This window comes from Amborella trichopoda, chromosome 4 (genome assembly GCF_054954075.1).
Source record: "Amborella trichopoda isolate Santa Cruz 75 chromosome 4, AtrichopodaSantaCruz75HAP2 v2.0, whole genome shotgun sequence".
NCBI lineage: Eukaryota > Viridiplantae > Streptophyta > Magnoliopsida > Amborellales > Amborellaceae > Amborella > Amborella trichopoda.
In genome coordinates this window covers 46,202,749-46,229,971 of record NC_142339.1, presented here as the reverse complement: position 1 = coordinate 46,229,971, position 27,223 = coordinate 46,202,749, and the positions used below count along the sequence as shown (strand labels likewise).

General features: G+C 34.3%; 1 protein-coding gene across 1 annotated transcript; it reads left to right on the top strand.

Moving 5' to 3' along the window:
* Positions 1 to 3,277: 3,277 nt before the first annotated feature.
* Positions 3,278 to 11,343, top strand: LOC148782523 (alpha carbonic anhydrase 7-like). The gene is made up of 7 exons (XM_088864139.1): positions 3,278 to 3,482; positions 3,713 to 3,930; positions 4,035 to 4,144; positions 4,357 to 4,459; positions 8,226 to 8,393; positions 10,899 to 10,952; positions 11,139 to 11,343. The coding sequence occupies exons 1-7, from the start codon at positions 3,356 to 3,358 to the stop codon at positions 11,247 to 11,249; spliced, it is 891 nt and encodes a 296-aa protein (XP_088720265.1). The 5' UTR covers positions 3,278 to 3,355; the 3' UTR covers positions 11,250 to 11,343.
* The last annotated feature ends 15,880 nt before the right edge of the window (positions 11,344 to 27,223 follow it).

Genomic DNA, 27,223 nt, shown 5'->3' with positions numbered 1-27,223 from the left:
TATGAACTATTTGGTCCTTCGAGGCTTCTAGAAAATAAATGTTAACACTAGGTTTTCACATTCAACTACCACATTGTATCAAACAAATTTATTTAATTATATAATAGTAGTAGGAGATGCAAGCTACCCACTTCTAGTACAAATAGTGCACAAAAAACAGTAGATGAGTGCGTTTCCTACCCTCAAAAGTCCATTAGTATACTGTTTGAAATAAAATAGGTAGTTGAGTATGGGGAGTCGTATACTGTTTTAAATCCTCCTTGACGAAATGATCCCTTTTTCTTTGGGAAAGGAGTTGGGGTGGTGGGGGTAGCACCCTCACACCCTAGCCACAATATTGTGGTTTCCACTTTCACCACTAACACCGTAAAAAAAAAATCACTCTTAACCTACTTGAAAAAACGAGTAGGGCCTGTCTCTTCATTGAATTACACAAAAAAAAAGATTATTTACTGTTTCAGTTAACATTTGAGCCGCTGGCTCGAGGAGATTACCCCTCAGATTAGCTTTCTTATTATTTTTAAGAAAAGCTTTCTATGTGACCCCAAATTCCGAATCATTTCCAAAGGCTCCTATATCTCCAAACAATAAATGGTTGAAATTTGTTGTAACATTTCATTTGAAAAATTTTACTAGCTAGCTTTGGATCGAGTCTCATACTTCCTCACTTTACATTGAATGAGTAAACAAATTCTCCAATACCATTAATTGTCAAATTATTGCCGATTGCAAGTATGTTTTTATCGTCGAAGAGCGAAACCGTGTGTGGAGAAGTTTAGAGAAAATAATTTCCCAAGTTTTCACTCCAAAAATACTATGCGAGGATAGGTTTCTTCCAATGTAGGCCCTAATTGGATCTTTTTGATACGACAAGCGACGAAATGTGAACGGCTCAATTACGTGGCTAAGCTCATGGTGCCGTTCATCCCTTCAAATCAAAACGTTCTCTCATGCAACCATGTGTGCGTGCGTGTGGGGAGTTATAAAAACTTTTGAATTGAATTTCAATTCAAGAATCTTAATATTAGAGTATTAATCACACTTCATTAAGGGAAAATTATGGATACCCCTTAACTCACATTTTTACACCCAAAATGTATCGGTCTGGCTCAAAAGTGCCTCGGCCTGGTATCTTGTGTTTAAAATGTGCCAGTTTGACACATTTTATGCTGGAATGGCTTCAAGCAAAATGTTCCTGTCGAACTGATGTCTAATATAAAATTTTGCTGGTCTTTTGGAAAATGCGTCTGACTGAATTGTATCGGTCCGGCACAAAATGTGTCAGATTAGTTTCTATATGACACATTTTGTCCAAGATCGGTTTAGAAAGTGGGAGTTGAAAATGTGGCCTAAAATGAGAGTATTTTGGTAAAAAAAAAAAGTTACCTTTTTTACATGACAGGGTGGTTACAAAAAAAAGGGTAGTGATTAATGCAACGGTTGCATAGTAATATGACGAAACAACTTTAAAAAATCATGTTAAGGCCATTTGTTTGATCCAAAATTTAAAATATAAACTCTTTTCATTTTAATGAACAACCACAAAAAAGAAAAATTTTGAAAATGCAACTTAAAAAATATTATTTTAGCCCAATTAACATAGGCCGTTCATTTTGGTGGAGATGCTTAGATCTAGGCCTTAGAATGATCTTCTTTCTTGCCAATTATTTTTAGATAATTTTACTATCATTAGATTATCAATATTAAAAAAAAAAAAAAATGATTTTGAATCATAAAGGTCTAAATCTTGAAATTCATCAAATGGACGCCCTTAATTCATTGTTGGAGGGGACTCATTTTGACCATATATATAGTGCGAATTAGTTTTTTTTTTTTTTTTTTTTTTAAGAAAAATGATTATTTAGATAAAGAGAGTGTGGGTCCAAAATTTTCGGTCATAAAAATACAACAAACATGATTTTTTAGAAGAGTGATTGCAATATACTATGATACAACTGTTACATAAAATCACTGCCTTTAAAAAACAAAAAATATGGTTGGAGCTAATAGTGTAGTATCAAAAGTGTTGAAAATTGGGATGGTAGAAAGTTCAAATTGGGGGTAATCTATAATTTTCCCTTGATCACTGTTACCGCATAAAAAAAAAATATCACATTCCCGTAAAACCAATCACTCTTTACTTACTACACTAGCTGCTTATTTATTACATGACCTAAAATCGCTTTACTTACCACACAAGCTACCTATTGACCCAAATCCAAAATGGAAAATTTCGTAGTTAGTGGCAATATTTTAAAACCTGGCAATTTCTGAACTTGATCAACAATCTGTATAAGAGTTGGTTGGGGCCGAAATGGTTATGAGATACTATGAGTTCCACCCTGATTCTCCCTTGAAACCGTGTTATATACTTTTTGCTTTTTCTTTAAGCTTATTTAATATATATTTTTTGAGTTTTTTTTAAATTCCACTACATAAACCACGATATAAATTTTTTATTTTATTTTATTTATTTATAGTATTTGTTGAATTTCTGATTATCCAGACCCAATCTAGATTACCGCTCCAGCGACGCAACACAAATTTGTGGGCGAACGATCCTCCCCACTTATCCGGGTTTGAAAACAATGGTAGGTGGATATAATTAGACCGAGTTAGGGCATTAGTGTGCCATTTTATTACACAAGTTTATACAAGGTGCACCTCAAAACTCCTATAAAAAAGAGTGTTTCGAAGTTCGAAATCCTTGATCATCTCTATCTCGATATGTATAGATACAAATTATTGTAACTTATAATAAAGTATCTCGACCGTCTATTTTTATTATTTTTAAATATTTATATATCTAATCTGCATTATTTTAAAATTTTCAAATTTTATAACTAGAGTGAAATATAGATTTTCAAACCATTGCAAAATTTAGTCTCGCCTGTTACTTGTATAGCATAAGGTGGTGGGCAAGTCCTACTACCTGACCTTTTGTTTTTTATATTATTATCTTTAGATTTAGAGGCACTCCAATGAATTCGGGTAAATTCGATGGCATACTTGAACAGTAGGTGATTATCATCTTTGAAACTGGTACCTTCTCACTCGAAGAAAAGGAAGAAGAAAAAAAAAAAAAAAAATTAACATGTTGAACTAAATGCCGACTTCTTATGAACAACAATAAATAATTACGAATTAAAAATTCATTGCAGTCATCACAGCTGATACGGACTTTAAAAACCCTTTGAGTGATTATAATTTTATCGATATTAATTCATCTTCCCGGAAAGGGGAAACCCACAATCAAATCTTTGTGCCTATGTACATTAGAGGCCCAAAGGGGAGGGGGGGCTATAAATACATAGACATTCGTTTGAGTTATTCGCTTTCGTTAGAGCGAGAGAGAATGAGTTACATATTTTGTAGAGAGAGGATCGCCATGGATCGATGCAGGTCTAGCCTTTGGTTCACGTCCTCTTTCATTCTTTTTCTCATCATAACACAATCCGATTTTTCGGCTTCTCAAGAAGTTGGTAATCTCTGCCACCCAATTTTTGTATACTGCAATTTTTGTCTTTCCCCTCTCTCTCTCCTATCCCCATAATATTTTCTGATCTCCTCTTCCTTGTTCAGCAACATTATGTCTGGTTTTTGTTTTTTGTCCTCTCTCTCAATTGATGTTTTCCTCCCTCTTTCATATGATGTTTTTGTTTAGAGCCTCGGCTCCATATAAACTTTTTCCTGTTTGTTTAATGAGGGGCAGAGGATGAGAGCGATTTTGATTATTTAGAAGGCAGTGAGAAGGGTCCGAAGCACTGGGGCGAGATCCATCCGGAATGGACGGCTTGCAACAATGGGGATATGCAGTCTCCCATTGACCTGCTTCACCAAAGGGTGGAGGTTCTACCAAATTTGGGGCGCTTAAAAAGAAAATATAAGCCCGCTAAAGCAATCCTAAAGAACAGAGGCCATGATATAATGGTATATCTCTCGCTCTCTCTCTCTCACTCTATATGTGTTGATTGAACGTAATTAAACATTGTTCTCTCTGTACTTTTTTGTGTGTGTATAAATTGTTGTGGCAGCTTAAGTGGGGGGAAAATGGAGCTGGAACACTGGAAATAAACCAAACAGAGTACGTTCTGAAGCAATGTCATTGGCATTCACCCTCCGAGCACAGTTTCAATGGTTCAAGGTAAATTAATTAATTGATTATACAATATGTTGGTCTCTGTCTTGTTGCACTTTTGATTAATTAATTTGAATTATTTCATTCTTTCTATGACCTTTTTATCCTGTCGCGCATTTAATGCGCAAGTGTAACGCTTTCACATTTGGAAAACGTTTGTAACTCCTTCACATTTACTTCCCAAATTGACTAAAAAACATTGGGTTTGTTTGATTCAGATACTCTTTAGAGGTGCACTTGGTTCACAAGAGCAAAGATGGGAAGGAAGCGGTGGTTGGGATTACCTACAAAATTGGCAGACCTGATACCTTTCTTAATGGGGTAATGATGCTATTTTTCTTTTATATATATATATATATATATATATATATATATATAAATAATATATCCGAAAAATTGTTTCATGTGGGCTGCACTGCAGGACTATATATGTAGTCTAAAAAGTGTCATACATCCAAAGATGGATGCAAGTAGGTGATCCATATAAAATAATGAAAACTAACTATCCAAATATTTTTTTACAAGAATTATTATTTTTTGGTTTTTAAAATTTAATTATTTTTTCATATTTTTGATCTCCATGTTAGAGATTACATGTCTTTAAAATTAAGTCAAAAAATCCATCTCAAAAATAGATTTATTAATAGTCCCGCATTTTTACTAAGGCTTGACCGTATAGAAATCGTGTATATATATATATATATATATATATATATATATATAAAACAATAGCTGACCACTACAATGAATAGTAGTATAGGTGTAATAAGAGCCGTCAAATCTTCATCATGCGATTCAGAATGCATATCACTATTTTAATTTTAACTATTTTTCTATAAATTGGATTATAATGAAATTTTAGATGAATGTACTAAAAAATAGGGTGCACAAATAAAAAATATTTAAAATATATTTTCCAAAAGATACAATGATCGAAATGCTCTTGAAAAATGACAAGGGCATTTTGATCATTTTAAATTACTGAAAATATTTTTTATGTATTTTTATATGCTGCGCAATAGTGTTAGGTATATACATCCAAAATTTCATATAAATCAGATTTATAATAAAAAACATAAAATTCAAATAGTGATGTGTATTCTGAATCACCCGAAGACTCCCATTCCACCTATCTACTATTCATTATAGCTGGGCAGCTATTGTAAGGTTTACCCATATATATATATATATATATATATATATATATATATATATTCCCTTGAAGAGGATTGCATCCCCAATCATCATAAGAAAGTAATTTTTTGATTTGAAATTTGGAATAAGCCTATACTTTAGTTGTTCCTTGATAAAAATGAACAATTGAAACCGAACCGGTTTCCATAAGAATAGCTTCATACCATTCACAGGTTTTGACTCCGTATGATGCCCGTGTGTGCAGGGCCTCAATGGATCACCATTAAATTTGGCACAGATCTCTAATAAAAGTTAAGTCCCACACCTATGTGATAACTTTTCTATAGATCAATTTCAAATTTTATGGTGATCATTTGGGGTCCTCTATACATAGGTGTGGGAGGGTCTCATATGATCATTACTATATATATATATATATATATATATATATATATATATATATATATATATATATATATATATATGAAAAGTCTTAAACACGCCTATAGGCGTGTTGCTACAGTATTCGCCCTCATCAGGGATATGCTATGTCTGTTATGGTTTGGTCTAAAAACCAGCACGGACCTACAAGAGCCTTGGCGGTCCCCGTATATATTTTTTTGCCAATTTTGTGTAAAAAAAAGCCCGTTACAAACATGCTATATCCGTGACGGTCTTTAATCCATGCCATTCGAAAAAATCAGATGGCATCGAGCCTATGAGCGAAAATACTGTTCACTTGTTCTTATAGGCGTTTTGTAGTCTCCTCCATATATATATGGACAAATCTTAAAAATGCCTATAGGCGAAGTGCTACAATGTTTTTCCCCTGTCACGGACATATCCGTGACGGTTTTTCCTAAAAACTACCAGGGACTTACGAGAGCCATGGCGGTCCCCCCGCATGTTTTGCTTCAAATTTGAGTGAAAAAAAACCCGTCACGGACTTGTTATGTTCGTGATGCACCGCCACGGACATGCTAAGTCCGTGACGGTCTTTAATCCATACCACCTAAAAAAATTGGACGGCACCAAGCCTATGGGCGAAAATACTGTTCATTTTCACCCATAGGCGTTTTGTAGTCTCTTTATATATATATATATATATATATATATATATATATATATATATATATATATATATATATATATATATATATATATATATATATATATATATATATATATATATATATATAGAAAAAGATATGGTGCGCAGCCTAGTGTAGATAAGCTAAATGTGCCAATGGCCCCGATTGAATCTGGGCCGATTTGACAATCACAGATGCCTGGTAGTATTTGAATTTTTTTATTTTTTTATAAATTGAAATGATCTGAAATTTGAAGCATGTGTTGATCAGAAAAAGGCGAATCTACGAAAAATATTAAAAAAAAAATTTACATGAAAATCATTGACCAAAATACCCCCGAAACATTATGCGGGTATTTTGGTCAATTGTTTTCATGGAAAATATTTTTTTAATATTTTTCTTAGATTTACCTATTTTTTATGAATACACACTCTAAATTTTAGGTCATTCTAATTTGTAAAAAAAAAAAAAAAAATTCAAACACTATTGGACACTACCGAGCATCCGTGATAGTCAGATCGGCCCAGATTCAATCTGAGTTGTTAGCGCATTTAGCTTATCTACACTAGGCTACATACCATATCTTTTTCCTATATATATATATATATATATATATATATATATATATATATATATATATATATATATATATATAAAGTCGGGAAGGTTTCTATACTTCCTCTACAGTATAAGACAATTCCCCTCATGCAGCTTTCCAATTTAGATTAAGTGAGCTGATGGCCGTTTGATTTAGATTCGACATCTTAGAGTTATTTTTAGTTTTTTGTTTATAAATTGTATGTATATGAAATTTAGTACGTGTCATCTTCTCAACGGGACGCACCTCAAACAATCTTAAAAGTAATATTTTGATAAAATATAATAATTAAAATTCCTTTTGAAACTTTCAAAGGTGTTTTGGTTATTTTATTTTAATACGAATATTTTTTTTTATATTTTTTATAAGTTCGAGTTTAAGAGAGGGATAAGCGCTCAAAATTTGGTATCAAAATATTTTTTAAATAATAAAAATAAAATAGTGTAGATAAAAGACATTGCAATTAAGACTATCTCGGTATAAACATAAAAAGCTTGCCCCCTAAAGTCTGCCTAATACTCTCTAAAACCCTCTACCTGTAGAGGTTATGGTGGTCTCCCGTCCATATGCGCCAAAGTCGTTCGTAGAACTTCTGCCACTTTCCAAAAAATAAATACTTAATGTGACACAAATATACACTTCTCTCCTACTTATTCATTCTTTTGAAAATAGGGTCTCTCTTTTTCTCTCCCTTAATGATTCTTCTCCGTTCTAACTACGAAATTCATTCTCCTCTTTCTATTGGGGAAGTCTCTCTCTCTTCCGATGCTTCCCTCTAACCGTTTTCAATGGGAACAAAAAGATAATTAAAAAGATTTAAGAAAAGACAGAAAATTCCATTGTTTAAATAGAGATGGGGATGTATATAAATAAGGGAAATTTTTATATGAAGTGTCAACAATACAAGGTACATACAAAAAAATAATTAAAAGGATTTAAGAAAAGACAGAAAATTCCATTGTTTAAATAGAGATGGGGATGTATATAAATAAGGGAAATTTTTATATGAAGTGTCAACAATACAAGGTACATCTCAAAATTTGGTAGAAGTCATGCTTCTCGGCACTAGAAAACCTTCAAATTGGACTTCTCGACCTCATATGCATGGATATGGGAATATAAAAAAATAAAAATTTCAAGTAAATAGTGCTTTTTACGACACATTGTTAAACAGTCTATTTTCGAGATTATTGTGAATCCTTAAAATTCTGGTTGGAACCTTATAAAAACCATACCCAATAAAAAATCATTCTTATAATTTCAGCTCATGAATACGATATCATATATTGCGGATTCCAAAGAAGCCGAAGTGGAAGTAGGGGAGGTGGATCCAAGGCACATAAAGATGGGTAATAGAAAGTATTACAGATATACTGGCTCTCTCACCACTCCACCTTGTACACAAGGTGTTGCATGGACAATTGTAAAAAAGGTTTGCAACTTTCTCTCTCTAAATCTGCATCCTCAACATACTTTATTACAACTTCCTCTCTCTAAATCTACATCCTAAATATGCTTCACCATGCTTGAATTTCTCTTTTGAAGCCCCTATTAATGAATAGGATTACCTATAAAAAGACTTTTGTAAATGGACAGCTCAATCATTTTTGTCTCGTAAATTTTAAAATGAGACCTTGTAAGAGTGTTCCTGATTATACCCAAAATTTCAAAATGAAGTTTTTGGAATATGTGACACACCTCATGCTATCAAATTTGACATCTAATTAGTAGGAATAATTGTGATATCCATGTACTAAAGATAAATTATCTCTTTATAAACAATCATTTGAAAAATACTTAGTTGCATGCTCCAATCTTCGAATTGCTTAGCTCATACGTAAGCCAAACTCGAACTTTTGTCAAGGGGTTTAGAGAAGTACTTGCAGGCTTGCCTACCAGTGCACATAAAATCTCCCTTGTCAACCATAGTTGGATGATGGAGATTCTTGGCTAGCCTTCATAAAACCTCCATCATCCAACTTGGTTGGACTGTGGAGATCGCTAAGATATCCAGTAATCTTCACCGTTCATTACATTCCAGGCTGACCCACATGCAACAATTTACCTTTAGAGCCCATTTGATTCCCTGGAAATGGGAATCCTGGAATAACATTTCCATGGAAACAACACAGACGGACTTGTTTGGTTTCTTCTAAAGACGGAATTAACATATTTGTGGGGAGTTCTGTATCCTCATTTTAAGCCAAATTTCAGGAAATGTCAATTCATTCCAAATAAATAAAATATACATTTCTTGAAAATCAGAAGTTAAACGTCATACCCTAATGTTATTAATGTTATTATTAATATTAATACTACAATTATTATTTTTATTAGTATATTCTTATCTAAAATATAAAAAGAGTGATTATTTAAATATATTTTTATTATAATATAATGTTATTATCTTAATATAATAATTTTATATTATATTACAATTGAAATATTCATATTTTATTATGATATTTTAAATATTATAATATTATATTAATGTTAATCAAAGATATTATATTATTATATAATTAGCCAACTCTAATTAATTAAGATAAGACTTGGATGATGATGCTTGTAATTACGATATGATGTCATAATAATACTTATAAAATAATATTATATTCTATTTAATAATATAACAATATTAATAATATTTATTATTATAATTATTACAATATAATAACTATAATACATTAAATAACTATAATGATATAATGATAATTATTATTATTATAATGCTGCTATTATATGATAAAAATATTATTATAATATAATAATACTACAATGCATATTATTACTAATAAAATAATATTATATTATTATCTAAATACTGTTATTATAATATAATAATAATATAATATTATAAACGTGACAATTTTGAAATCTCGCTATTTATTCATCACTTGGACAAACACTTACAAAAAAGGACTTCAATTATTCTTAAGTCAAATATTAATAAAATTGAGAATGGATATTTTTTAAAAAATAATGATACAATGAAAATTGTTAAATTTCCTAAAAATACATTTTCTAGGCAATCAAAACTGTGAAGATGCATCTTCAAGGACTCTGCCAAATATTATTCAAGCAACATACACCATCTTCCAGAAAGTGCTGATTCTAGGAGATACCAATTCCAGGATTGATGTATAAAGAGATTTGAAAAATTCAAAATTTTAGCGTTATTATTATTATTTTTTGTCTATTTTTTTACAAATAGAAATTGCGCTAAGCTAAGTTAAGTAGGAGAATTTTTTGTGCATGAGTTTTAGTAAGGGCTTGAATTGTCGAATGCCTATGGCTTGAATTGTTGAATGCCTACCTTTTGATTTAGGAATAGCTTATTTTAAGTATAAATTATTTTTTAGAAAGAGAAGATAACATGATATTTAGAGAGAGAGATGGAGATAATGATTAACGTGGGAGTTAGAGAAAAAGAAATATGAAAGAGTTTATTTTTTTGTGGGTTGTTTTATTTTTTATTTATTCTCTTCATAGTGTATTTAAAGAGAAGAAGTTCTTCAATGAAGAAGATAATTTAATTTGAGTAAAGAGTTCTTATGAAAAGATCTTTTGGAGACTCCCTTGTAAACTTAGAGAGATTAAATTATCTCACCCTTTATTATTATATTTATTTTATTTTATTTTTAGATAAGAATACTGAATATTATTAAATCACTGGAACTATTACAATGATAGAGTTAAATATTTTAATTATGTCTTCCCTCCATCAAGGATACACAATCCCCAAGAGTCCCATTTTTCGAAACCAAACGGGGCCTCTTTGCAACCGACGTGGGCCGATTACGAATATTCGCTCAGAATAGAGGGAGTAACTTTATGGGTAGGCAGAGTAGCGGCATAAATCTAAAATAATCTCCTACTAAAGTTTCTTTCATCATTTCTTATTGTCGCTTTTTCAAATTGTTAATCTTTATTTCAGGTGAGGACGGTCTCCCGAGAGCAGGTGAGGCTCTTGAGGGCTGCAGTTCATGATGTAAGCCTTTCAACTTTCATTTCATATATATTGGCATCAGTCATAAAGTGTAAAAAAATTTCTTTTGAATTTTGAGTTTGGTCAATGAAATAAATATAGCCACCCAATTTCACATCTAATAATCAAGAGTAATTATGAGCACCTTGTGCCAAAAGCAAATAGTAATAATTGTGGCTCATGTCATAGGAAGCTGAGGCGAACGCGAGGCCAATGCGGCCGATCAACCGACGAGCTGTTCACCTTTACTCCCAAGGCGTCCTTCAACTGATCTCCACACTTGACTTCAACATATTCTAATATTGAAGAACTATATTTGAATTTCGTGTGTTTATTCTTTTAGGGGATATAATTTATATGTTACTTAGGTAATATATATTATACTAGTTCATATTAATTTTTAAACAAATATAAAGAGGTTCCCTTCAATTCTTCTTTATTTGATGTAACCAGTGATTTAAAAAACTACTAGTTTATATTAAATTATATACAAATATAAGAGGTTTCCTTCAATTCTTCTTTATTTGTTGTAACCAGTGATTTAAAAAACTGATCGGTGACTTGGATGGATCAGTGAATTGGCGGTGTGCATTGCCGTTTTACTGATAGTGAAGTGGCGAAAAAATACATATAAAAACAGTGAACTAGCCATGAACCAATCTGAATCGGTGTTTTTATTGTAGAAAAATGGCGTTTTTATTGTAGCAAAACATCATTACACTCTTGCAAATCGCCGGTTTTGTTCTAGACCTGGACGATTTCCCATATATTCATAGAATTGGCATGGGGTGACCGATTCCCGAGTTGGACTGGGCAATTTCGTACTGACCCGATGTTTTTAAAATCATTGGTTGTAACCATAGGTAGAAATCTTTTAATCTATTCATGGTGTTTATTGATTCGCCAAGTTGCGTTAAAAGTCGTCACAACTTGTTGGGTTCGTGATCTTCTGGCAACCTTGTGGCATTTGATTTCCACAAGGTCTAGCCCTTATGAAAAAATGTAAAACCCTACCTTAAAACCTAATATGGAAAACACTTCCGGTATGGGACATCCTATGATGGCTATAAAATCTATTTCCACCACTGATTGTGAAATTGGTAGATAAAAAATCAGTACCGATCTCACAGATTTGTGAACACTTGAAAATAAAAGGTCCATATAGTTTGTTAGGAAGAGGTTATGCTAGCCTATGGGGAGATGGAATAATGTAAGCCCGACTCAGATTGAATCTGGGTTGATCTAAAGGTCACAATTGAATTTTGTATTTAAATTTTAATATTTTTCTACAAATCAAAATGACATAAAATTTCGGGGCATCCACTATTCTCATCAATGCGCACTTAATAAAAGTACTAAATGAATAATTCAAAAAATTAAATAGATCAAAATACCCCTAAAAGATTCAAGGGTATTTTAGCCCATTCAACTTTTTGTTTATTGTTGTTTTGATATTTTGATTAGATTTGCCTAGTTCTTAAGAATAGATCCTCCAAATTTCAAATGATTTGAATTTCTTAGTAAAAAATGTAAAATTCAAATATAAAATTAAATCATAATCATAGATCGGTCCAGATTCAATTTGGGCCGTTGAGTGTTTGTTGTATCTATCTACCATCGAGCAATATGTGTATTTTTAGACTTTAAAATCCTACTTCTTTTTCATATCCATAATGATCATGTTTGAAATGATCAATATGATGGCTTTCCAACACCATGACTACAGTGCTCCAAGAGCTCTGAGATGGGGCTTTACTTTTTCTCATTAAGCCTAAGCCTTATTTTCACCCTTTCCTTATATTTATTGGCATGTAATTTAAGAGAACTAGTGACGCATTGTCCACTTGATGTGTCCATGTTGCATCTTTGGATCGGTCGAGATTAGTAAAATTTGATAATCAGCCCATATCATTGGGTGTAAACATCAAGTGTCATAGTTCTCAAAGTTCTCTGTTGAAAGACTTATGGAAGTTTGATGGTGTGGCTGAAAATATACTTGTACAGGGCAATACTCTTATGGGATATATTTGATGAGATAAACCTAAACCTACTACTCAAGAGAGACATATGATATGGAGAAAGCAGTATGGATCCAAATTTTGTATAGATCAAACATGTTCTCTCATGTGAGAAATGTAAAAATAGTGATATTAGCTCCGATTGGTTGGCCATTGTTGGCACGCAACTCAAGAAAGGCATTCTTGGAAGCAGAGACCTAAGGGCATATATATATATATATATATATATATATATATATATATATATATATATATATATATATATATATATATATATATATATATATATATATATATATATATATATATATATATATATATATATATATATATATATATATATATATATATATATATATATGGGCAATAATCTAATGCAACGGTTGCATCATATTATAATGCAACCACACTTCTTTTAGAAAATTATGTTTGTGGTATTTTCATGACCCATAATTTTATGCACATTCTCTCTCTTTATCTCAATAATCAATCTTAGAAAAGAAAATTTTCGATTTGAACCCTAGATATGGTCAAAATGAGTCCCCCTCCAACAACGAATCTAGGCCATTCATTTGGTAAATTTCAAGATCATCTCCTTTACAAACTCAAAATCATTTTTTCTTTTTTTAACATTGTTCATCCAATGATAATATATGTATCTTAAAAATTTGGAAAAGAAAAATCATTCTAAGGTCTAGATCTAAGCATCTTATCAAAATGGACGGCCGATGTTACTTGGGCTAACAAAATACATTTGAGGTTGCGTTTTCAAAATTTTCTTTTCTATGATTGTTCATTAGAATGAAAAGAGTGCATATTTTAAAATTTTGATCAAACAAATGGTCCTAATATGATTTTTGAAAATTGATGCATTATACAATGATACAACCGTTGCATGAAATCACCGCCCTATATATATATATATATATATATATATATATATATATATATATATATATAATAATGACTTCATTTTTTAATTCTCTGAACGGCCCCAAAATAATAATGGATCCCAACTGAACCATCACAATAATAAGCAAGGCTAGCCTCATAGAGGCCATAGATTAAAGAAAGGTTTTTGGATATTATTTCAAAGATTGTTTGCATAATCAAGCAGATTAGATCACCAATAAACATGTATTTAATGTTTTACATTTTAGATTAGACGTATTTTTGTTTTAGATTTTAGATTAGACCTATTTTGAGGTGAAAGTATGATATTGGCTGAATATCCTACTCCTAAATGATCAAGGGACGGATGACTAGTAAAAATATTATGGGAAGTTGAAGAAACTAGTTCAGTGGGAGTCTAATTAAGGATATACCCCCACCGCTTCTCACTATAAGTCAAGCGGGAGATTAGAGTGCCCCGTCATGCTCCTCACCATCTCTACCCAAATCTTATTCGTCTCTTAGCCACTCCATTTCGGTTATGTAGGGCATGACATATTAGTGTGATACATCCTCCAACAAAAAAATCCAAAACAAGTTGATGACTACTCACCTTCCAATCGGTTTTAAAGAACCTTAACCTTCTTATCTATTTGTATTTCTAAGCATCAATGGATTAAGTCCACTTGTAAGAAGACTATAAACAGTATACAGTTGTCAATGAAACAAATAACACCCATGCAATTATTTGCATTGAGCAAGTATTTGCATTGAGTGTTTTTTATTTCTGAGTAAAACATTCTCAGGGCACCCGCAGACAATCTGTAAATTACATACACCCTTGAAAAAGAGCTATGAAAAACCTCTGTTTTGAGTGGTTACAACTTACTGGGGACCCAAGTTTTTAAGAGAAGAGGAGCAATCAATACAATATGGATAATGCCGTGCTCAGGAATGGACCCAAGTATGAGAAGGATCTTTCTGTTCTCCTAAAGGGCTGAATCTCTTGTATCTCTTGCTTCACTTTTTGCTTATGTATTCCCACCTTCCGAACAATGTATTTACTTTACCTGGTAAATAATTAGGTCTCAAATTTTACTGGTTATCCTATCGGCCGCTCCCTCTTTTCGGGCTCCTCTTTTGTCTCCTCCCTTGCTCTCTATTTCATGACTATTTATAGTGATATTCATCTACTGCAAGGAGATTGTCAGTCGTGCTTATAGTCATGGAAAAGTAAGGCAGTTATTCAATGAACCAGTAAACGAATGTTGTTTCATTACCAATAGTTGCTTAGGATTCATCCCTTAGTTACCATCCAAGAGTGAATGCAAGATATGTGCCTATATCCCAATTGTGTGCTCCATCTCCTGGTGTATGTAGTTGAATCCAAGCCTGATCCAATACGAGATCTGATGCAAATGTTCTTTTATATTGAGTTACTTAAAATATTCGGTCAAACTTTGACCCAAAAGTATCAGATCTCACTGAAAAGATAGAACCCAAAAGAATAGTCACATAAAAGTTGAGAAACAAAAACTAAACAAAAGCAGGAAGCAAATAAAACACTGAGGCCCAAAGAAAAATAAACGAAAAATAAAAAACTGAAAATAAATGAGTAATAAAGGACTTACGAACGGTTGTGGCTCTCCAGCCCGGCACCCGGAGCATGAACCTTGATCAGAGCTTTATTGGATGATGGAATCCGCTTTTCATTTGAAATGACTACTTTATGTTTGATTTTGAATGAACTAAACGAAAGACGCTCCTAAAAATCAAAGGTCCAAGGCATTAGGGATTGATAAATGAATGGTTTCTCTCAATGAAATGGGTGATAATGGTGTCTTGAAAAACTTTAGTTTCTGGTTTTAAGCCTAGGGTTTCTAAGGAACTTGGTTAAGGCTTAAGATTTAGGTTAACTTAGGGTTTTGGGGGTCCAAAATAGGGTTTTTATAAACAAATATGCATGAGAAATTAGAAGACGTTGATCTACAACCAATCAGGAATTGACATTTGTCCACGCTCCACCGCGCACATTTCACATCTTTTGCCTCACAACTTTTGGCAGACTTTACTAACTTACTCTAACTAACATGGATTTATCAGGATTTTGATTTTAAAGGTATTTCCTTGCTATTTTTTTTACCAAAATTACCAAACTAATATAGTTTTTGAATTCCTCATTGCTTTTCAATTGCAAAACTTGTCTTTTTTTTAGGTTTAAGTTTCTTAAGGTTAATTTCTATGGGATTTAGGATTGTTTTGGATTATTTCTAGGTTGGATTATGGATTAGGTAATGACTGTTTCTAGGTTGGATTATGGATTAGGTAATGATTATTTCTAGGTTGGATTATGGATTAGGTAATGACTGTTTCTAGGTTGGATTATGGATTAGGTAATGATTATTTCTAGGTTGGATTATGGATTTGGTAATGACTATGGTTTGCTGTGGACTTTATTAGGCTAATGTAGCCCCTAGGTATTAAATATCATGGATATTTCTATGCCTTGCCATCAAGAAATTCAAAGAAAACTGTCAATGGTGTCTGTCAAAATAGCCTTTGAGGGAATGGATGCGTCCCAATAAACGTATTTTACAATCTTACCCCACCAACTCGTACAGGTAAGTATAGATATATCCCAAAAAAAATTATAGATAAATCGGTATATCCTTTGGCAGCTTGTGCTAAGGTCAAAATGCATATTTTGTTGGGAAAATATCTTCATAGACTCCATTTTCATCCTTCATTTCTCTATTAACCTAAGGTTCCTATCTTACTACATAAAAATTCACTCTATTATATCTCTTAACCCCCTGAACATATTTTATTCATTCTTTACTAATTTTTATAACCCAACCAAATTTAAAAAAGACATTGTTTTATAAACCCCTCTCTCTTTTGACAGGATTCTCTTTCTTTCTCCCCCGATCAACCTCCTAACCCCTCTCTCTCTATCTCCCCCAACTCTTTAGAGTCAGGGAACCTAAAGCAGGGAGCTCACCTGAAAAGTTGTTTTCTGAAAGGTCAAGGAACTCTAAATTTGGGCAATCAGAAAAATTGCGGACACCACCAAGGTCTTGATCGATGGCGTCCAAATCACCCACAAGACATTGTGCATGAACGTAGAAGAAGCAGTGATCGAGATAGAAGAAGCAGTGATCTAGATCTTATGATCTCCATTACCAGATGGCAATGCTGAAACTACTACCATACAAACTTCGTCCAACCCTGAAACTAACTCTTTAGGTCTCAATGGGGAAGATTTCAATCTTGGGGTAGCGGATGCTCAATCTCCATTACCAGATATCAAGGCTGAACCCTTAGTGTTAACACCTTTACCTGACAAATCCCTCGAGACGAGTTTAGAGAGAGGCATCTTTCCATGTTCTATTGGTGCACCTTTTCCAGAAACACTACGATATGAATCTTTCCCAAACCCTGAAACAATGTTTTTAGGTATCGATGGAGAAGCTTTCATGGATGTTTCATTAGGCTTTGAAGGAGAGGAGTTGCAAATCAACAAATCAACGATCTCCTGGTGATCCATACTTTTGAAGGAGAGGAGTTGCAAAGCGTCTTTAGATGAACCAGAAGAAGGTGACGGAGAAGCCACAGATGCCTCTGGTACTACAATAGCGGATAAGATGGCGACGATGTAGTAGAGCTCCATCATGAAGATTGACGACATGAGGTGGTCCATTTTCTATACAATATCCCAGCTTACACCACTGCTGAGCTGGAAAGAAATGGGTTGCAGAAAGAGAGAGGAAGAACACGTGAAGAGAGAGAGAGAGGTCGAAAAAAGATATCCTTTTTAATTTGTTTGGGTCAAAAGTTGGAATAAAAATAGATAAAGTTATTTGGGAGATTAGAAGATAGGTTTAGAAATTTTGTGTTTAGGAAGAAATGAAAGTTGAAAATGACGTTTATAGAGATATTTTCCCTATTTTGTATCATCCTCATTTATTATTGAGGAGTACGAGCAAGGTTTTTAAAACTGAGTAGGATCAGTGGATTGGTAATCTGGTTCAATGAATCGGTCGAATCAGGTTGTTTCGGGCTCAAATAAATTTCGAAAAATCACTTAATTGAAATTCACCAAATGAATGGGTCTACATACGTTTTTTGAGGGGAATCATTTTGACCATATCTATGATGCAATCGTTGCATTCGATCATATTCTTATATAAATGCCCTATACCTATAGTAATATAATGCAATAATCATCAAAATCCATGTTTGGACTTAGGACCAATAATTTGATCCAAAATTTAAAATATATACTCTTGAAAATTAGTAATGATCCTATGAGACCCTCCCACAGCTATGTGTGTAGGACCTCAATGTTATCACATGGATGTGGGACTTGACTTTTTTAGAGATCTATGCCAAACTTAATTGTGATCCTTTGGGGTCCTACACACATGGGTGTGTGAGGGTCTCACAGGATCATTACTAGTTGAAAATATATTTGGGCAGTCTACTTTCATCTTGAGCTTAACCAGCTTGAATCCTGATTTCAAGTTCGGGCAATGAATTCATGCAACGGTTGTATGTTGATATGTTGCAACAACCTTCAAAAACCATGTTAGGGCTAATTACCAATCACAAAAAAGATAAATTCTAAAACACAACTGAAAAAGTATATTTTTAGTCCAATTAGCCTCACACCCTCATTCACCACCACAACCGTAAGGTGTTTTCCATGGCTTTTATTTTGGTTTTTGTTTACGGTATTACAGCTCCAGTTCACAATCACTTCTTCTTCTTCCTCTCGTCTAATCGCGACTTGAGCTTTCGATTTTCATCTGTGGAGTATAAGCCCTAAGGGTTTATACTTTGTACTCTATAGTTGTACTTTATAGTGTTTCTTTATTGGTGAGCTCAATGCCTCAAGTAATTGTTTAATCTTTTGCAAAACAATCTTTATAAACTTTATGGAATTTCTTGCTAGAGTAGAGTCAATTGACATTATTCCACGATCTTGTTCTTGTGATATTAAAACAAGCCCTATTCCTATTTCTTGTTGCTCAATATTTTGCTTTGCGTAAATGCTTTTTAATCTCCTTTTGGCAAAGTAAAGTTGTAAACTCAGTAGTTTACAATACATTATTCTTCGATCTTATTACTGTTGTTCAATTTCTTGCAAAGTTGTTTTTCTGCTTTTTTATCATTAACCTGAATCCATATGTACTTTTTGTACTTTTTCTCTTTCTTGGTTCGTGCATTTCATGAAAATGGTTTCTAAAATCGCGTGTTGTTTCAGGGATTAGTGTGACAATAGGGATTTGTTACAGGGGTTTGTGTCTTTTGTACTCTTTTACTTTCTATCTAGATCTCTCTCTCTCTATCTCTTTGTGATCGGTGGAGGAAAAGTAAACTCAAACATATTGAGAGAGCATAGTATGTTTGTTCTTTGATTGAATGAACTCGTTTAATAGTAAACACCCAAAACTTGTTTTATGCTGTAGATGAGCCACTGCCAAAGCAGCCAAACATGATATTTGTTTTTTACTAGGTTTATCTGGATGCCACCAAAGACCTGAATTTGTATACCCAGGATTTAATACATAAATAGATTTTGGGTACGGCAGCTTAACATTTCATTATTATGATCTTGTTGAAACTTTGGTGCTTCTTGTTCGCTATGTAAGTGTGAGTTTTTTAAGGTCATATCTCAATCTGAAATCTTGTATTAGTTCTCTACTTGTTTTCGTGGTGTGTTAAGCGTCAAATTACTCTAAATCATACCTGTCATCCCCACAGGTCATTGACCCATCTAGAAGAAGAAACACAGTTATTAATATTACCATCTACAATTAGCATGTAACATATTACATATTACATGTTGTGGCATAATTTATTTTGCTCTATTATTTCATTTATGTGCATAGAAATTGTCTTCTTCCTTCCTTCCACTAGTCACTTCGCTTGCTGCACTAGTCACTTCGCTTGCAGTTTGATAATTGATACATGAAGTGTGTTATGGCTTATGTGTAACCATTCAAATGCTATTGATAAAGAATGAGTTTTTATTTGCTATGCATGTCAGAAAGTTAGAAGTCTACTGTCACTTCTCTAAGAGGTTATCAATTATCTAAGAATGCGATATCCACGGTTAGTGTGGGATAAGTATCTCTCTCTAAAAGCATATATCTAGGGGCAAATATGTCCTCAATAATATCATACCTCATTGTGTGTTGTCAAACAGTAATAGCAGTGTAGTCCTTCTTTTCTTTTTATTTTTTAATAGGTTATTCCTTTGCATGTTCTTTGTAAAATTTCACAGATTCCTTTTTCTATATGCATCTATTCTTGAATTAAACCAATTTTGGACTCATGTCAGATTAATCATTAGGGATTTTATCTTGTGAACACACTTGTATTGTACCATTGCATAGTTGTGCTCTTAATTTTACCAGCATATTGTGTGACGAATCATAATCCAAAGAAAAAGAGCCCCATGTATAATCCAAGTTCCTACATATAGGTTGACTAAGTCCTATCTAGTATTCCCTAGAGGATGGCTTCAAAGTATATATTCTATTGACTTAACCAATATCCCTATTGTTCCCCACTACCTTGGGCGCTTGCCCATAGTCTCCAAAGTCACTCCAAAGCATATGTTTTCGATGTGAGGTTTGCTCACAAAACAATTTATCCTACACATGGTATAATCACACTAGACGATGGGGGACTAATATGGTTAATTGGTAACTTTTTTTACATAGGTTACTGTGAGAAATATCAAGTATTCTGGTTCGTAGTGTCTATTCTTTATAGGGAAAGGTTTGTATACTTCCCCTACAACATGGAAGTTCTATCCTTCCCCTACCATCTAGCCGTCCAATTTTGATAAAGTAACTCACTCTCCGTTTGACCCTTGATCAGACATCTCCAAGTATATTATTTTTATTTTTAATATAAATTGTATGAATATGAAATTTGGCTCGTGCCATTGTCTTATTGGGGCACACCTATATAAAATATTAAAAAAAATTATTCAATACCCCTGGAAATAGTTTATAAAACAAAATTTTAAAATAAAACATTGTGGAGACATGGCATTGTCATTGGGGCAATCTTAGTAATTTTTTTCTTCTAGGTAGAAAATGCTATATGATTCTACGAAGTTTTTCAATGTTTATTGTGCATGAGGTTCATTTATCCCTTAGTGCCAGTTTGGATGTACCCAAATTTTGTAATTTTTTTGGACTACAATCCATAAGGCTTGTGTAACGTATTTGTACGGTTTGGAGTTGGAAAATTAAAGAAGTTCCAACCCCATCCATTTTCATTAAAAAAACTAAAGCTTCGAAACTCCATATGTACTCTCTCTCTATTTGAAAACAAGGAGTGTTTTCATTTTCTCTCTCTAATAGATCCAAAGAAGCTCAAGCTGTTAGATAATAAGGATGAAGAAGGTTTACTTATAGGATTTGTACTATTCCCACAAAAAGACCACATGAACTCAGTTTCATTACTCTACTTGTAGTTGTACTAAAACATAGTACATGTATATATTAAGTTAGAAACTACTTGAGAGCTTTCTAGAATCGTAGACTCTTTCTACACCATTCTACTGAGGTTTTCCTTCTCATATCATACGACCTATATGTTAGGACAAAAATACAATATTATTCACTTTTATGCTTGGAGGAGATTACAAGATTATTACAGATAATTCTAGACTTCACTCATTTCCAAGTCAAAATTGCATGCATCGCGTCCTTTGGAGTTTGGATTTGAACTCCTCCCTCCCAATCTAGCAATTGTTACATTGGAACTCTGTATGATTTTTTTGCAACATTCACAAATTCATTAATTAAAGTGTTGGGTTAAAAATAAAAATTGAAGAGTACCATATATATTCGGAGTTCCGACATATGGCTTGACTTATAACACTTCTCTCAAAGGACATAGAAGATGGCTTCAAACTCTTATGGCACAACCTCTATCCCTATTATCCTCGTCCCACCTCCCTGTGGGGAAATGCCCTTCATTTCCAAGGCTGAGGAAGTTTTTTCGAAGACGGAGGTCTTCTATTTGAGGTTTGGTCATCTTATGAAAGATATATTGCACGTTTGATTATGAGCCCCTTCAGGTTCCTCTTAACCTAGTCTGCTCCAGTCTTGAAATTGTAAATGCCAAGCTTACGAAAGTTGAAGATACTATCCAGCGTATTGTTCGTGACTTTGAAGCAGTTGAAGATGGCCTTGAGGAGCTTCGCTCCTCGGTATACAGGTACTTGTTTGGTCTATGGTCATTGGCCATAGTCCTGCACTAGTTATTGTTGTTGGGTTATTTCTTTAGTGTTTGTTTTATGATGAGCTCTTCAGTTTACAAACACGTAATTGTCAGCCTAGATTTATGTGAGACAATAAATGGGTACTCACTGCTCTCTCCTACTCTATGCAATTTGAGGCCTGTACCGTACATTATCCACTCTCTTATTCTCTTTGCTACCTTTGGTATTTAGTTTTATTAATGTTCTTAATTTCCTTTCCTTAGATCTATGATTTTTTTGCATAAATGTAACACTTTTCATTGGAATTGTGGAATATTTAATGGCAAAGGTGGTGCGTTTCATTACAATTGTAAAAATTGATTTGTTGATTCCACTTATATCTTGGTATTTCGAAAACATGAAAATTGCTACATGGTGCTTCTTTTCTATATTTTTTCTATATATTAGAAGCTCCATTATTAGTGTTTTGTAGTAAGTAACTTTGCTGTATGTTTGCCAAATTATTCATGATGCTATAATTTCATTTGTTTTATATTTTCTTTACGTATTGATTGTATTGTATCTTTTTTTAATATCAATAATTAATTGCTACTTTTTGCTATTTTTTATAATTGGCAAATGAATCATGGTGCTTCTTTTCTATATTTATGTTATATATTAGAAGTTCCAACCCATCATTAGAATTAGTTATTTGTAGGTACAAAATGGATAGGGAAATGAGTGATGCTTCTTCTAAAGTTTCCAATGCACCGCTCCATAATCTTGAAGCATATGAACCCGATATGGCTGAATATATGGCAACCCTCCCTCCACCTCCAACTCCCAAACATCATGGCATCCCCCCCCTAAACATGAAATATTTTACAATGCACCTAATTTAGACTTCCCGCCTATATCTTTCAAAAATAGGCCTCAAGAGATTTTAATGCTAGGTGGTGAACCCCTCCACCAATATACAGTTCGCAGTTACGGTCCTCCCCGTGCTATGGTATTCCAGGCGATGGTAATTGTGCATGGCCGCAAGTTCCAGGGTGAGGCCTCACGCACTAAAAAGGATGTAGAGAAATCTGCAACCCGTGACGCCGTATATTTTATTGACCTCCTCCCTACTTTTGCTGATATGTTATCTGATACCCTTAGAGAGAATGAGGGCCTCTGACAATGCCAGGCCAAATTGTTAGTCGCCCTAGATGCCTCACGTTCTATTTTTGGGAGAGCAGAGAGAGGGCTACTGGACGTTCGGAATGCCATGCAAGCTCACGAGAGTATGAACTGGTAGTGGATGCAAACATCCAACTAAGTACCCTGCTCGCAACATACCAAAATGAACCTCTCCCACCTCTTGATTTCAATTTGGAGGATCTCGAGCCCATTTAGATGCTGGCAGCCTCGTCCCTATTTCTTTTTTATGCCTCTTTCTTCTTTGAGTGGCATATGGTGGCCTTTGGGCACACCATAATCGATTTTATTAAGTATCTTGGCGGTGCTCATCTAGTTTTTTGAGATCCTTGGTGGAGGGTGGCAGGAGGGGAGGGATTGGCCAGTCCGTGCGGCTTTGGATCGAGGCGCTTGGAGCTTTCATGATTGTGGTCGTTGGTGGAGGGTGTCGTTGTCATACTTGTTTTTTATGTGCCCATGGGGCGAACACTTCTACTCTTTATCTTTAATGCATCTGTACATCCTCTCTCTCTCTATATATATATATAAATATATCTTTTTGTACATCTTTTACTTTGTTATTGATTGCACTTTTGTCATGTGCATTTTATATCTCTCCTTATCTTGTCTCTTTTATAAGCGGGTTTCTTTACTTTGGCTAACATTTTGACATTAAATATACTATCATCACTTTTATTCACTTATATCATTTACTTTGTGCGCGAAAAATTATTAACGATTTGTTGCGCGCAAGCAATTATGAACGTTCTTGACCTTTTTATACAAGTCTATCTTCTACTAAGTTTAGGGAGAGAAGGAAAGGCATATAAAGAGAGTGGAATGGTGTGTGCGAGAGATAGAGAGATAGAAAGAGAGAGAGAGCGGCTTAGTGAGATAATGTTCAGACGTGAGCAAGGAAGATGTATTGACAATTGAGAGATGAGATTAATAAAGTAATATTCTCTTGTTGTGCAGTGTATCCCATTTTGTAATGTTATGGAACCAGATTAAGTCATTCAATATTTTGGAGGGGATAATACAGGTTTAGAAGATGAAGAGGTAGATGAACCATCTTGAATGCCTTTGTAGTATTATGTCACTCTAGTAGGTGGTGATATGAAATTGGGAGTGGGGGGAGGAAATGGAAATCTAATTTTGATTGTCGAGATGTCCCTTTCACAGGATTGTACATACGTGTGCGTGCACATTTATTAGGCCTTTCATAGGGGAAGAAGACTAAAGGTATAATTCTTTGCCCAAAAATATCAAAAGAAGAATGAGATGCGTTGAGGGTAGAAGAGTTTGAGGCTAAAGGTTTGTTTGGTTTGAGTCGAAAAGAAAGCATTAGGTCGCTTGATCGAACTGTATTCACTTCATTATCGCAGTGATCAGGTTGACACAAAATGCTTCGAGTTCAAATAAAAGGGTTAGGTGTAGTATTGCCCATATGTTTGATGCTCATGCGAGGGAGGATGTCGATGCTGCAATCGCTTGATGTTTTTATGGTCATGGGATCTCTTTTAATGTGGTAAAGGGTCCTCAGTTTCAAGAAGTGATATATGCAAATAAACAATGCTCCCGAGGGTTATGTGCCCCCTAAATATGAGAGATTGAGGACAAGTTTGCTAGATAAAGAGAGGAGCCGGATTGACAATGAGCTAGGTGCATTAAGAAATGAATTACCAACATATGGGGTTTCTATTTATTCGGATGGATGGAGTAATGTGAAGAATCATTCCTTGATAAACATAATGGTTGTATCAAAGGGTAAGGCTATGTTTGTGATTGGCTATGATTGCTTCGAAATTGAGCATACTAGTCAGAATGTTGCGGATATACTCTTAAAGGTTATTGACCATATTGGACATTATAATGTCGTTCAAGTCGTGACTGAGAGTGCATCGAATTGCAAGGGAGCTGGTTCAATAATTCGTAGACGTCATCCCCATATTTTTTGGTCAGGCTACTTAGTTCACACGTTGAGCCTTCCCATGAAGGATATTGTGGACAAAAAGAAAAGGCATCGATGATTTGCTTTTGTTAGGGATCATTGCAAAGAGGGAAAGAGGATAATGACATATATAAGCAACCACACGAGGTGTTTGTACATATTTTGAACTATTTTGAAACTCGAGCTTCTAAAATCCAAGAAGACCAGATTCGGTTATCACTACATCATGTTAAGGCGCCTTAAGGAAGTAAGGCTCGTCTTGACATCCCTAATCTTGAGCAACCATTGGGTTGGAATCAGACATGGTTCGGGAGGCGAGGAGCATGGTGAAGTTCGCAAAATAGTGTTGGATGATAATTTCTGGGCAACAAACAAAAAAATATTAGGGTTCACAAGGCCAATCCGGAAGATGATAAAGTTTACAGATAGTGATAAGGTTGTAATTGGAGATGCGTACGAGCGTATGGATACCATTTTGAGAGAAATATCGGCTTCTTTATATGATGATATAGTGTTGCTTCAAAAGGTTAGGGACTTATTGGTAGCCATATGGAACAGGGCTAACCTTCCACTTCATTGTCTTTCTTTTATTCTTAGCCCTAAATATTATTCTCGTGAATGGTTGCCAGTACCGACATCTGGTGGGAAGAAGCGGGTGAAGCCCCATCAGGATATTGAGGTATCTATGTCCTACCATGGTGCTCTTGATGCGATAGTTCGGGATCAGGCTGAGCGAAGCAAGGTACGACAACAAATAAGAGATTTTGTTAGCAGCAAGGGGAGTTTCTCACTATCAACATCCATAGCTGATAGAGGTACAATGTCATCACTACCGTGGTGGGACTTGTATGGTGGTGGGGCCTCAAAGTTGTATTCAGTTGCAGTTAAGGTGTTGTCCCAAGTCATGCGCTGAGAGATGTTGGAGCACGTATTGTTACATTCACAGTGTTAAGCGTAATCAACTGAATGCTGATCGATCTGAGTCATTGGTCTGTGTTCATTACATTGACAGGCTACTGAGCAGATTGAGGACTGATTACAAGACCAACTACAAAAACTGGGACGCTCATTCTGAAGATGACAACCTTGTTGATGACATAGATGCCTTAGCTGCGATGGATGAGAATATTGAAGTGGAAGATGATTTGGCTTCTCCCCCACCACGGACTAGACCGACCATTCTCCCGCCTATTGTAGAAGAGCATGATAGCCCTTTAGATCTCCATCATGACCCTAGTTTGCAACGCCATACTCCAGTGCAATCTTCGATTGCGACCCCACCCACTAGAGGTGAAGGTTCTCCTTCGATGACTGTTGATCAAAGATTGCAAACCATCAGGCAGGCTCCCAACCAGATGAACCTATAGTTGTGTTTCTCTCTCTCTCACTCTCTCTCTCTCTCTCTCTATGTAACATTTGAGAGAATTCGTGCCTGAATAAGACTAAGTGACTGACACTTTTCTCTCTTACACTCTATGGCTTTTTTTATGGTTGTGTTTTCTTTAATGTAATGTCATTGTAAATTTCAAGGACATTTATTATTTACAGCCTGTGTAGTAAGTGGGAATGAAATGAGATTACTAAAAATTTCCCTACACGATTATATTATAATTCACGATGGAGCAAAATGGTCATTAAGTAATAGCAAATATAACAAACATTGAACTATTCCCTTACTTGGCAATGGAAATTAGATTGCACGTTGGGTTGTCGAGTGTGCCCGTCCCATGATCCATCAGGGTCTACCCTATCGTGCCACTGGCAATGGAAATTGGATTGTGCGTTGAGTTGTAAAGTGTGCCCGCACCTACCTTGAAATTTTTATTTCCAAGTTCATATATCCATGGGTGTTGTTCTATAAGGTTGCAACCTTAATAAATGCAATTAAGACACGCCTCCAAATTTTATCATGTCACGCAAGTTTTGCATAAAAGATTATTTGGATTTTCTGAAAATCTATTGTCATATCTAATTAACTACTTTTAAGCTCCAAAAATGGTTAAAATCA